Source organism: Narcine bancroftii, chromosome 7 (genome assembly GCF_036971445.1).
Source record: "Narcine bancroftii isolate sNarBan1 chromosome 7, sNarBan1.hap1, whole genome shotgun sequence".
Lineage (NCBI taxonomy): Eukaryota > Metazoa > Chordata > Chondrichthyes > Torpediniformes > Narcinidae > Narcine > Narcine bancroftii.
In genome coordinates this window covers 83,302,695-83,316,840 of record NC_091475.1, presented here as the reverse complement: position 1 = coordinate 83,316,840, position 14,146 = coordinate 83,302,695, and the positions used below count along the sequence as shown (strand labels likewise).

Here is a 14,146-nt window from a genome sequence, read left to right as displayed (position 1 = left end):
TTTAAATCAAGCCTGCTTGATCTTGTAGCATGTCGAATGAAGCCAGTGTGATTTTGTGGCTCTTGTGTGTAATTAATTGGTAACCCATCATCTAGTAAGCCAGCTCATGGTTTAGCCTTTCATTTCTAATGCTACTAGGTCAGAGAGGATTAGAGCTGGATACTGAGGTATGCCGTTCAAATTGAGCACCTTGCTGCTCTGTGAGTGCAAAATCACTAAGGTTGCCCCTGGACCAGCCTTGTGATTTAAGTGTTGAGTGAGCATGACCTCTGAATTCAGGCTGATCCTTCCCTTCTGCTCCATATCCTGAAGGAGGATCTCGGATGCGAGGCTGAGTTTGGTCAGGTGCAGCAGCTTTTTTAATGCCCTTAAATCCCACGCTCCCTTCAAAATTGGCATTTCAGATTGCATCAGATAAAGCGATTTCTAAATTCTGTTTTGGTTTTTTAAAAAAAAAACACATTTGGATTGATGTGAATAGAGTGAAACCGGGCCATCATTCCAGCACACATCCCTTATTATTTGCCACATGTTTTTCTTGGACCATTTAATGACTTCAGCTGAAGTCTCATAAGATTCTTCTCACCACTGTGATCACTTGGCTTGGAGTGGTAGCTCATCATTGCATCTCCTTAACCTCTGTTTTGTAGAATATATTGCTTTGTCCTTTAGTTGTCGCTACAATGAAAATTTTAGAACATTGATGAGGATAGGTTCCCAAAATGTTGAATCCTTGTCCACTGTTAACACTAGTAGACTTCATCACATAACACTAGATCAGGTGCAGAGTTGGAGTGACTTTAATGCGTTCAATATCCAGTTGAAAAAGAGAAGTATTATTGGATATTTGAGTGATAGCATGTGTAACAAAGCTTTTCACTGTTACTTGGATAAAGTGACAATAAACTATTCAAATTCAAAACTGGATGACAATTGAAAAATGACCATGTTCTGGGCTATAACAACATTGCAAATTTGTTCTGTAATTGAGTCGTGTGTGATGGAAACACACATGATAGACCCTTCTGCCCAGTTTCTCATTCCTACTGTCACGTGCCTTTCTCATCCCAGTTTCCAGCAATCTGTCCATGGCCTTCTATACAATGGTGTTGCAGGCACTCATCTAAAAGTATCTCCCTCCACCACCCCGTAAGGCAGTAATCTATCAGCTATCATAAATTCTAAACAATAGCCCAAAAATACGCTTGTCTTAGCACTTGACTGCAAACGTCACTCTGGATGACAGTCCACACTTTCATTTGACTTCCAACTGAGTTGTATCCAAGGAAAAAAGAAAAACAGTTCAATGAATTTAACTTGCTACTTAACCATTTTCTTTTTCCTGGTCAATAATTGCTGTGCTGTCTTGCTAACACTCACACCACATGCAACCGATAGTGAAGTTAAATAGCCCTGTGGCCTTGTCTCTTCCTGGAAGGACCAATACATGATTTCAGGAATTGTTTTTCTTACTGGAACAGCAGAAGTAAATGATCCTAATTAGATTATTTTAATTTCTGCAGGCGAGAGGAAACTGAAAGGAGACTAAAAAATGTAAGTGATCTACTCTTTAGTGGTACTTCAGTGTTCTTTTTCACACCTGTATTTTGCACATTGTTGTTTGAATGTCAGACCGCATTTAATTTTAAAAGGAAGAACTCCAACTACGGAGATGTAACTCTTTTTGGTGCATTTAGATAAAATAATGCTTTGAGTATGGTCCAGAATGTCCAGGCCCCAAAAGTCTATCATCTTAACCTCCTCTGGACACTGTGTGACCTGCTGAGTTCCTCCAACGTTTCTGTGCTTTTTTCTGCAATCGCAGAGTCTGCTGACTTTCGTGTTTCACTAGATTTTTGATGCTACCTGCCTAATTGAGAACAAACTGCAATTTTCCAAATTTTTAGTAACAAGCTGCTAAAGCAGCTTGTTATTAAAAAGAAAGCAGACACCCCAACTGGATATGGAAACTACCTACTCACAGGGGTGCAGGGCTAATTTTTTTTAAAGTGCCGGAACTCACCAACAGCGGCGACGAGGAGGTGCCGCAGCTGCCCAATGAGGTGACTGGAGCGGTCCCCTGAGGTGCAGGAACAGCATTCTGGTGAGCTTCGTCTGGCAGCACTTGCACCCCTGCCTACTCCTGAGAAACTAATGCCTTGAATTGACTCCTTTATAGCTGTTAGTAGCTGTAGAAGTTTGTATTTATCACAAAAACACGTGTTTTCATTCATTCTGATTGCATTTTTTCCCTCTTTGCAAGCAGCATCAGATTTTTTTCTGCGAATATTGTAATTATACTGTCCTATTCATGTTGATGATAGTTGTATCAGTTTTTTTTGTGGAATACATTGATTTTCAACTAATTCAGTTGCTTTTAGTTTTGTTCTCTTGGCACATGTTGTTGTGGCCCTAATATATGGCCTGCTGCAAGATTTGATTGCTTCAAGTTGTTAAAAATTTAAGGTGCTTCTGAAAATCTGCCTCTTTGGCAGTTTCGTGACAACGTTTCTAATTTCCTATCAAGCCCATTGTCAAGTTGCATTTCTCAGTTTTTTAAATTCTCTGCAATTTTAGCATGGAAGGGCCTCTTAATGAGGTGAGAGAGGATGATCTGATTCGGGTTTGTACACCATTCCTGAAACAAGGTGCTATCTCACTAACTTCCATTTATTGAGCAGCTTCAAACATTCTTGCGTATTTTGCAAGGAGGGTGAATAATGAAAACGGAGGCACCAGGGTTGGTTAGGGGCTGCACAAGAGTGGTAAGCTTTATCTATGGAATTAAGGTTTAGAGGTAGAGGCTGATTGGTATTGGAAGGGAAGATGGAGAGATTTGGGGAAGCAGATACCAACCTTCCATTAAAAGAGCCTTGAGTTGCTCAAGTGTAAATTCATTTGGACCACACAGGCCCGACCCAGAGTAGCTAAGCCATTCATTGCAGCGAAAGGATGGGCAGATTGCATGGCAGGTGCCTGCCCTCAAGATTATTAGCCTCTGTCTTTGTGGGTGAGATGAAAGAGGCCAGTGGAATGAGGTAACAGAGATGGGGCCAAGAGCAATAGAGGACGAGAGAACTGTGGACGAAGAGGAGGGAGATAAGGAATGGCATGAATTGGTGCAGTAGTTGCAACACATTTGATTTTCCATTCCTTTCCCCTTCAACTACCTCAGAGTGATGTTGGGATTCTGGGTCTACAGAAGGTGGTTGTAATACAAGAACTCACAGGAGGAGAGCTATATGGTTGGGTGAGGAGTGGGAGGGACCCTATGGGTGATGAATCTAACCTCCCATGATGCTCAGAGGTGCAACCTTGGGAATAATTTGTCTCCGAGTCTGTCGAATATTGAAAGGCATCTCATTGTGAAAGAATGAATTCAGTGCATTCCATGGATATAAATGTGGACTAATGAAAAAAGATCACGTTCCATAATTTAACATGAATATTGTTTCTTATTTATGCATTCTTATTTTCTATGTCAAACTCTCATATGGATAATGGCACTCTTGCAGGTTTTGATCACAATATATTGGCTTGGTAGAAGAGCACAGTCTGATCCTCACTACAATGGACCATACCTTGACCTGAATGCATTTGAGGGGCTTTTAGGACAGACATTGACCAAGGTGAGCTAGACTTGGTTGTAAGCTTTGAAGTTGATTTAGAAATATCAGGAGCAATGAAATCTTCCAGAAATATGTGCGATATGGGGAAAAAAAATGAGAGAATTGCAGCAATAAGACTTCACTTCCACAAATTCACCAGAAATGCAGAATCTGCATTTACTGGATTTAGTTTGTAGTTTTTATTGAGAGGAATGAAGGGTAGCAAGATGAATACATCCATCTGCCATTAAGGGGATTGGGTGAATTTGAAGGGTGATATTAAAGGACCAAGAGGGCTGAATATGAAGGCTATTGGTTATAGAATCACAGTTGTACTGCACAGATCGATGCATCGATCATATCGATGCCGATACAGAACCCCCTATGTTAAAATCCAGTTACTGATGTTCATCTATAGCCTTGGCAATTCATTTCTTGTTCAGATAATTCTTGAAGTGTTGTGAGAGTCTCGGCCTTCTCAATCCACCGACCACACCATGAGTGAAAAAAAATCTTCCTCCAAGTCCTTTGCCTTATAATTTGGACCAATGCTGGCTTCAGAAATAAAGTGGATGAACTTGTAGTACAGCTACAGATTGGCAGGTATGATGTAGTAGCCATCACAGAGTCGTAAAGAAATTACGAAAGGATAGGCAGGTAAGCAGAGAGGGTGGCACAGCTCTGTTACAAAGGATCACCATTAAATCATTATGAAGAGGTGACATAGGATCAGAAGATGTTGAATCATTGTGGGTTGAGTTAAGAAATGGCAATGCTAAAAAGACACTGATGGCTGTTACATAAGACCTCCAAACCGTAGCCGGGTTGTGGACAACACTTTGCAACAGCAGATAGAAAAGGTGTGCCAGAAGAGCAATGGGAAGGTCTCACCTGGAGTATTGTGAGCAGTTTGGGCTCCTCATTTAAGAAAAGATGTGTTGATGTCGGAGAGGGTCCAAAGGATGATTCCAGAAATGAAATGGCTATCATATGAGGGGCATTTGACAGCTCTTGGCCTTTAGTCATTGGAATTTAGGAGAATTCCAATGAATACAGGAGAATTTAGGGGATCTCATTGAAACTTTTAAAATGTTGAAAGGCATGGATAGAGTAGACGTAGAAAGGTTGTTTCCCAAGTTCGGAGAGTTTAGGACAGGAGGGCACAAGGCATCCATAGAAATGTGTAGGAATTTGTAGGTGGTAAACCTGCGGAATTTGTTGCCATGGAGTCACTGGGTGTATTGAAAATGGAGATTGATGGGTTCTTGATTAGCCAGGGCTCATGGGGAGAAGATGGGGCAGTGGGGTGAAATGGGGGAAAAAGGATCAGCTCGTGATTAAATGGCGGGCAGGCTCAATGGGCTGAGTAGCTTATTAATGTTCCTATGTCTATGGTCTTGCCTATGATTTGGGGAAATGTTTCCCAATATCTGACCTATTTATATACCCTATTGTGTACGCTTTCTAAATACCAAATGCTTTAAGGACCATTTTCCTTCAAAATGTACATTTTTTTAAATTTTGAGAATGGCTGCAGCACAAACGTTTTGGTCATATTTACCATAAATGAGATCAGCCATAATCTGAACTGTATGCTCTGTCTGGTGTCTATTCCAAACAGGCTGTGAGAGGGAGGGAATCTTAAGGGGAGACCATGCCTTCAAGATGATTTAAACAGAAGGTAACCTTTGACCTACTGGTAGTCTTGCTGAGCCATTCCTCCACTTCAAGAAATGTTTTTAGGCCTCCTTCCTGCCAACATGCTCATGACTTTGGTGGCTAAAATTGTTAAAACCGGCGTCACTTGAATGAGAAGCATGAAAGCCGCTGACTAAAAATTGGACATTATTGTATATTGAATTACTTTTTTTTGGCTGTAAGAGGAATGATTGCTGCTGTTAGACATGCTTTTTGGTAGGTCAAGGTCAAGTGTATTTTGCCATTAAAAACACAGAGTCACTATTTATCTAATTGGGATTAAACTGGTGTTTTTTTTAACCTTTTGATCTGCTTCCATTGCAACCTGTTTTTTTCCCCTCTGGTAAGCACTTTGTTGGTGGCTGTCAACAAGTATATTTGGTATTTGAATAATTGAAACTGTTCCTACATGCCACCCAGTGGCCAACTGAAGAACCTCTGAAACTCTCTCTGCATCCTTCTTTGACTAGGAGTGTTGGAAGTAGCCCAAGAAGAGATGAAAATAATTGCCATGGAGGGAGAGTGGAAAGGGTTCAAAGGTGCTTGTAGCTCATCTCGATTCAAATATTGGTCCCCGTGAAATTTGTACTGTGAAAGGAGGTGAAGGTTGTTGGAAGATTTACTAGAATGGTTCCAGGATGAGAGGTTTTGTCTGCTGTGTCAGATGAGAGAGGCTGGGGTGGTTGTTATTGCAGCAAAAGTTGGGAGGAAATTTGGGAGGGGCGCACGACTGATTAGTTGAGGTGGGTTCAATAGAAAGTATCTGTTCCGATTAAGATTGGAAAAAGGCCAAGGCAATCTGGAAGAAAGATATAAGGGGCTTAGAGGGTTTGGAAGAAAGATATAAGGGGGCTTAGAGGGAAGACACTATAATGTAGAGGGTAATTAGCATTGAAATTCACTTCTTGGTGGAAACAAGATGAATCAGTGCATTCCAGAGGGAAACCGATAGGCGTTTGAAAGGGAATTTTCCAGGTTGTTGGGGAAGAGCAGGGAAATTAGACGAAAGTGATAGTTATTCCACAAGACAGAATGGACTCTGAGTAGAATGGTTGCCTCTTGAATTATAATAAAACTTCAGTGATTTCTGTTTCAAATTGGTCTTGATGTAGAGAATGGAGTTAAAGTGAATTATGACTTACATTTGCTGATGGCAACAGCTGATTTTTATTTCCTTCTGTAGGCACTTGCAGACTCAGGCAGTCTGAATCGAAGTGGAAGAGACAGTGGTTACTGTGATATCTGGTGTGCAGAGCGGACTGAGCCAGCACCTCTACGGAAAACACACAGAAGAGACGACTCACTCGATAGCTTGGACTCACTTGGGTCAAAATCTCTCACAAGCCTCTCATCAGACATAACTCTAAAGGAGAGTAGTGAAGGTAAAGCGTGGAGAGTTTGTCAACATTTAATGATAGGTGTATATCAGGAGGAAATCATGGATTGGTCACCCATCATTCCCTCTCCTGATTGAAAGAGAGGGGTTGATGATGGCCTTTCAGAAATAAAATAAGAGTTCTGCACAGACTGTAATCAATTTATTCTCCATAGTTGCACTTTAAGCATAGTACAGAACGAAAACCTAGGGTGGTTGCTCAGTGAGAGTGGAATAACGTTGTTTCATTTGTCCTTTGATGGAATGCTCTGACTGATTAGAAGAGCAGAAGTCATTTATCACTTGGGTGAAAATAATTTAGACCCTATGGAGATTTTCACAGCATGTGAACAGATTTCCAAAAATGCCTTGATGATTGCTGTCATCGGAGTGTGAACATTTGGAAAGAGTGCCTCACAGAAGCATTTTTAGAGGCCGGAAGTATTGGGCAGTAGCACTGGAGGAACAACACCTTATTTTTTGTCTAGGCACTTCCAGCCAGATGGCATTTACATCGACTCTCTGGTTTCTGCTTGCCTTCCCCCACCTCCCCATTTCCAGTTTATCCAGATCTTCTCCCTCCCTTTCCCCCTCCGCTCACCCGGCCATCCATCCTCCCCCTGATCGCTGACAACCCTTCCTTCCCTACCTATCATCTCCTGCCTTTGCTCCCCCTCCCCCCACCCTGTTGTTCGGATGCCTGCCGACATTCTTCCACACCTCGATGAAGTCCAAAATGTCGGTCATGTATTTTTACTTTTGCTACGTAAAGGTCGTTGTTAGACCAGCTGAGCTTCTCCAGCATTTTGTGTTCTTACTGGTAAAATCTGAATACCCATGTGAAATATTTGAAAATAATAAACTTTGTTCAATATTTGTTTCTTAACCTAAAGGTACACATGTGGTACAGTAAAAATCCAGAGATTAAGACTAATGTTATATTGAAATGAATTCAAATCCAATTTTAGCAGCTGCAGAGTTTAATCTTGATTAAAATTTAGTAAACATAATGATAAAACTGTGCAGTTTTCATCGCAACTTCTTCCATGCATTGATGTTTCTTCAAGCCCTTGCCAATTTTTCACTTCAGCAATGTGGTTGGCTCAGTTAGGGATAGAATGGGAATGATAGTTTAGCCAGTAACACCGATAACCTGTGCAGAATTAAAATAAAGTCTTTTTTTTTTCTGATTTAGGTGGTGGTAGTGATATTGAGTCAGAGGATCTGAGCATCAAAGAGATGGATGGTCCAAAGGATGACATGTCACATCGGAGAATTTCCACCTCTGACCACAAGCCTGTAATTCCGTACAACCAATTCCTGCCAACTAAAAGCAAGCCTGCAACCTATATGCCTGCTCCACTGAGGAAAAAGTTTGTGGAAAGAAATGAGATAAACAGAAGAAGTTGGGCAAGCCCAACATTTACTGAAACCGATGGATCATTTTCAAGGTACTAGACAATGAAGCCTTGTATTTTAGTCATAGTGTATTGCATCTCTATGTATCCAGAGGCCCTTTTGTAGTGAAAGTTAGTGAATTATAAAGACAGGTTTCCTTTGCCTTTAAAACACTCCACTTACCTGATTAAAAGGTCCAAAAATGGATTGGCCGGTCCAGTGCGATCCAGATTCCCTCCGCTGAGGTGGTAATGTCAGAGGTGCAGCGAAGTCGCTCCACCTCCTGTGTGAAAGGGGCAGGGCTGATGACGCCGTCAGCCCGCAACCCATGAGAGAATTTTAAAGGACCCATCTGCGATAAAGGAGATTACGATGCGCAGGGAGATCTGCCTGAGTTCCAAGACTGCTCGAACAGGTCTCCACTAGTGCTCGTACCTGCTCCTCAGTCGCCATAGTTGTTTGATCTCAGCGTAAAAAGACCACACAATCCACCTTTTCCATACTCTGCATAAAAGGTAAATTTACCTTTTTTGTTGAAATGTGAGCAGGTGATAATACAGGTTTTACGCATTAAAAACCCCTTGGGTGTAGCCTTTCGACATAATGAACGAGTTTCACTGGTTTTGTTCCTCTATCGTGCAAAGTCTACTCATTGTGTTGAAAATCCAGGTTTATGGAGGATTTGCTCCCCCGACCTGGAACATCTGGCGATAAAGTGTCTACCTGCCGAGAGAGTTCACTGCCATCATCCTGGTCACAGTTTGCATTCTGCTCCAGGCTAATGTCAGGCTGGCACTGGAAGGGCTGAGCACTGTGATTAACAGCCATGAGGCAGCACATTTCCTGATCATTTTGGGGGACTTCAATCAGGCCAAGCTGAAGAAGACTCTGACAAACTAACACCAACACATCATATGCGAGACCACTGCTGCAGCACCATGAAGAACACATGCCGAGCCAAACCATGACCGAACTTCGGCAAGTCTGATCATCTGTCTGTACTTCCTACTCCTGGCGTGCAGGCAGAGACTGAAGATCACAGAACCAGTGGTGAAGACAGGGAAGGTGTGGTCGAGGGAGGCGGAGGAGCGTCTGCAGGACTGCTTTGAATTAGTGGACTGGAACATATTCAAGAACTCATCCATACACTTGAATGAATGTGCAACAGGTGTAACTGACTTCATCACAACCTGCATGGATGAGTGTGTGCCCATGCCAAAATACCAGGTGGTCCCCAACAAGTCCTGGACGAATCAGAGAATTTGCAACGCGCTGAGGGTGAGAACAAGGCCATTTAAGACCGATAATCGGGATCTTCACAAGAAGTCCAGGTATGACCTGTGGAAGGCCATCTCCAAAGCAAAGTGGTAATATTGGAGGAAACTAGAGACCGATGCTTGCCCGCTATGGCAGGGAGTGCTGGCCATTGCAAAGCGAGGGCGAACACCATGCTTCATTGCCCGCTTTGAGAAGAAGAACCAAACCATGCCTATTAGAATCACTGAAAAGGCTGAAGACTTGGTGATATCTGTCTGTGAGGGCAACGTCAGAACATCATTAAATAGGGTGAACCCTCGCAAGGCGTCAGGTCCTGACGATGTACCGAGCCTGAGTGTTCACAGAAATTTTCAACCTCTCATTGTTTCAGTTAGAGGTTCCCACCTGCTTCATAAGGGCATCAATGAAATGCTTTGAGAGGTCGGTCATTGCCAGAATGAACACATACCTAAGCAAAGATCTGAACCTGCTGTAATTTGCCTATCGTTAAAATCGCTCCACAGCAGATACAACATTACTGGCTGTCCACTCGGCTCTGGACCACCTCAAAACTAGTAATTCATACATATGGCTGCTCGGCCTTCAATACCATTATTCCATCAGTGTTGGTCAAGAAGCTACAAACTCTGGGGCTCTGGACCCCACTCTGCAACTGGACCATTGACTTTCTCATCAGAAGACCACAGTCAGTATGAATTGGAAATGACATCTCCTCCTCACTGATCATCAACACAGGTGCACCCCAAGGATGTGTGCTTATCCCACTGCTCTACTCATAATACACTCATGGCTGTGTGACCAAGTACAATTCCAATGCCATCTACAAGTTTACTGATGACACCACAGTTGTCGGCAGAATCACAAACGGCAATGAGGAAGTGTACAGGAGGGAGATAGATCAGCTCGTTTAGTGGTGTAACAACAACCTTGCGCTCAACATCAGCAAAGCCAAGGAGATGATTGTGGACTTCAGGAGGAAGTCAGTGGAACATGGCCCAGTCCTCATCGAAGCCTCAGTAGTGCAGAGAGTTAAGAACTTCAAATTCTTGGTTATCAACATCTCCAAGGATCTGTCCTGGAGCCTCGATGTTAATGAAATCACAAAGAAAGCTCGCCAGCGGCTATACTTTGTGAGGTGCCTGAGGAGATTCGATATGTTGCCGAAAACTCAAAAACATCTACAGGTGTACCATGTATTCTGCCAATATTCTGACTGGTTGCATCACTGCCTGGTATGGAGATGCCAAATTCCAGGACAAGAATAAACTCCGGAAGGTTGTTAACTTGGCCTGCGACATCACAGGCACCAGACTTCACTCCATCGAGAACATCTACATGAGGCAATGTCTTAAAAAAGCAGCCTCTATCCTCAAAGACCCCCACCACCACCCAGATCATGGCCTCTTCATTTTGCTACCATCAGGAAAAAAGATACAGGAGCCTGAAGACGAGCCCTCAGCAGCACAAGGACAGCTTCTTCCCCACTGCCATCAGATCCTGAATAATCAAGAACCAAAGACACTGCCTTACCTTTCATGCATTATTATTTTAAATTTTTTTATAGCAAGGTTGTAAGATGGTTATAATATGTACGTTTGCACCATGATGCTGCCACAGAACACCAAATTTCATGACTTGTTCACGGCAATAAATTCTGATTTTGATTTCAAGATTTCATTGCCAATTCTATGCAAAAGATAGTTGCTAATTTTGTCTTGCGAAGCATGCTTTAATTTTAAAATATTTTAATCCTTGTTCTGGATTGCTTGCTGGAGAAATAATTCTGCTGTGTTTCCTCTGAGTTCCCTGTTTGGATGAGATACTAGTTTGTTAGTGAATTCCTATGCAAGGAGCAACTTCTTGGGATGTACTGCCATATTGGAGTTGTTTACTCTCATTTCAGTTCTGAGGTATGGAAGTTGCATGATTTGCTTGAACATAGGCTATCTTTTAAACAGCGATAAGAACAGGATCAGTACAGCATCAGACCTTGGTCCACACATCACGAGGACCCTGATAATTGAGGAGACAGGCTCTGCTGTACAGATTAGGTTCATACACATATGCATCACCCTGCCTACACCCTCCTACCTCATTCTTGCCCTAACCATAATTTTGCTTGCTCTGTCCCTTTGCAAATTTATTTCTGCTCCTTATCTTCCTTTCTGTACACATACCCCATTTTCCCAATTGTCCCCTTTGATTCCCTAAGTATCTTGCTCATCCACTTCTCCCTTTCATTTTTCCATTCTCCTACCCTCACTAGCAGTGAAAATGTCTGCTGTTCCTTGTCACAGCTGCTTCTGTTCTTTTTCTCCACAGACGTTGGCTGACTTGCAATGTCTTTCCAACATTTGTACCACTTTATAAATAGTTAAAAAGCTAATATTACTTGTCTTTTTGATTCCTTTCTGTCAGTGATGTGCTCTAATTATCTGTGTATCAGTCTTAACCAAATAAACTGGTTAATTTCCTTATTCAGACACTAGTCATATTTATCATTGATCAGAATTTGTTGTCATAAACAAGTCATGAAATTTGGTGTTTTGTGGCAGCATCATCGTGCAATCATTCATGTTATAACCATCTACAACAATAATATATTAAAAATAAAAATAATAGTGCACAAAAGGTAAAGGAGTGTTTTTGGTTCATTGATTAATCAGGAATCTAATGGCAGTGGGGAAGAAACTGTTATTGTGCTGCTGAGTGCTTGTGTTTAGGTTCCTGTATCTTTTTTCCTGATGGTAGCAGAATGAAGAGGGCCTGCCCTGGGTGGTGGGGGGGTCTTTGAGGATAGAGGCTGCTTTTTTAAGACATTGCCTCATGTAGATATCCTCGATGGAGTGAAGTCTGGTGCCCGTGATGTCGCAGGCCGAGTTAACAACCCTCTGGAGTTTATTCTTATATTTTTATCCCTTTTATTTTATTTTCTGTTCTTATCAGTTCTGCCAATGGTTCTATTGCTAAAGCGAACAGTGAGGTAGATAGTGGACATCCCTGCCTAGTTGACCTATTTAATTTAAATATCCATTTACTGTCACCTTCGCCAATGGTCCCTTATATAATGCTTTAATCCAATTAATATATTTTTCTGGTAGGTTGAACCTCTGTAATACTTTGAATAAATAATTCCATTCTGCCCTGTCAAAGACTTTCTCTGCGTCTAAACCAACAGCCACTGTTGGGGTCTTGTTTCCTTGTACTGCATGGATTAAGTTAATGAACTTATAGACATTGTCCGTTGTTTGTCTTTTCTTAATAACTCCAATTTGATCTTGTTTTACTATTTTTGGTATACAGTCGGCCAATCTGTTTGCTAATAGTTTTGCTATTACCTTATAATCTGAATTAAGTAGAGATATTGGTCTATATGATGCTGGTGTTAGTGGATCTTTCCCCGTCTTTGGTATTACTATAATTATTGCCGTCTTACTTGAATCTGGCAAGTTTTGTGTTTCTTCTATCTGGTTCATTACTTCCAGGAGAGGAGGAACTAATAACTCTTTAAATGTTTTATAGAATTCTATTGGGAGTCCATCCTCTCCAGGCATTTTATTGTTCGGTAGCTTTTTTAATATACTGTATTTCCTCTATTTCAAATGGTTTTATCAATTTGTTTTGCTCCTCTTCTTGCAATTTTGGTAGTTCAATTTTAGCGAAAAACTCATCTATTTTGTCTTCTTTCCCTTCGTTCTCAGTTCGGTATAATTGTTCATAGAATTCCTTAAAGTTTTCATTGATCTCTGTTGGGTTATATGTAATTTGTTTGTCCTTTTTCTTTGATGCCAATACCGTTCTTTTAGCTTGTTCTGTTTTAAGTTGGCAGGCTAGTATCTTGTGCGTTTTTTCTCCTAGCTCGTAATACTTTTGCTTTATTTTCATTATGTTCTTCTCCACTGGAATTTATTCTTGTCCTGGGATTTGATGCCTCCATACCAGGCAGTGATGCAACCAGCCTGAATGCTCTCCATGGTACACCTGTAGAAGTTTTCAAGAGTCTTTGGTGATAGACCAAATTTTCTCAAACACCTCACAAAGTAAAACATAACTAATAAGTTCATTTTTAAAATTATTTCATAAAATGAAAAAGACCTTTTCATTTTAATCTTTTACTCTTTATCTCGAGGTTAGATGATTATTCATATTTAATTTTTATCTTGTAAATTGAAGAATAATAAGATTAGGACATACACAATGAATGGTTGGAATCTGGAGCATATTAAGCATCGGAGAGATGTTGGTGCACGTCCAAGGATCCTTTTTTAAAGATGGCAACACACGTGGTTAAGAAAGCGCAAGAAATACTTGCCTTCAGCAGTGTAAGGATAGAATATAAGACAAGGGAAATTGTGGTTCAACTTCACAAAAGATTGGCCATGCCACAACAGGAGTTCTGTGTGGAGTTCTGGCTGCCATACTTTAGGAAGGGTGTGATTGCCTACAAAGGAGATGCATGAAAATTCTGCCTGCAATGGAGCATTTCAGTTCCAAGTAAAAATACTAGATTGGCAGGGCCTGTTTTCCTCATCATGGAGACTGCTAATGAGGAACCTGATCAATGACTACAAAATTATGAGGGATGTAGACAGGGTAGATGGCAAAAAGCTAATTCCCTCGAGCACAGATGTATATAGCCAGAGGGCATGGGTGTAAGGTAAGGAGTAGAATCATCAGAGGGATGATTCTTGGGGATAATTGGAACCTTCAATGGATGTGGTGAAGATGGTGCTTCTTACAGTATTTAAGAAGCATGAAGGTGAAGACTTGACAAGGCATAGAAAGCTTT

At 41.4% G+C, this 14,146-nt stretch overlaps 1 protein-coding gene across 4 annotated transcripts in view; it reads left to right on the top strand.

Annotated features, from left to right (window-relative positions):
* LOC138739087 (LIM domain only protein 7-like) overlaps positions 1-14,146 on the top strand; it is a 218,083-nt gene that overhangs the window by 123,135 nt on the left and 80,802 nt on the right. For all 4 annotated transcript variants that reach the window (XM_069890547.1, XM_069890546.1, XM_069890545.1 and 1 more), the window contains exons 4-7: positions 1,524-1,554; positions 3,516-3,629; positions 6,490-6,688; positions 7,877-8,132. In XM_069890547.1, coding sequence (XP_069746648.1) covers positions 1,524-1,554; positions 3,516-3,629; positions 6,490-6,688; positions 7,877-8,132 — 600 coding nt within the window. The remainder of the gene's footprint in view (positions 1-1,523; positions 1,555-3,515; positions 3,630-6,489; positions 6,689-7,876; positions 8,133-14,146) is intronic.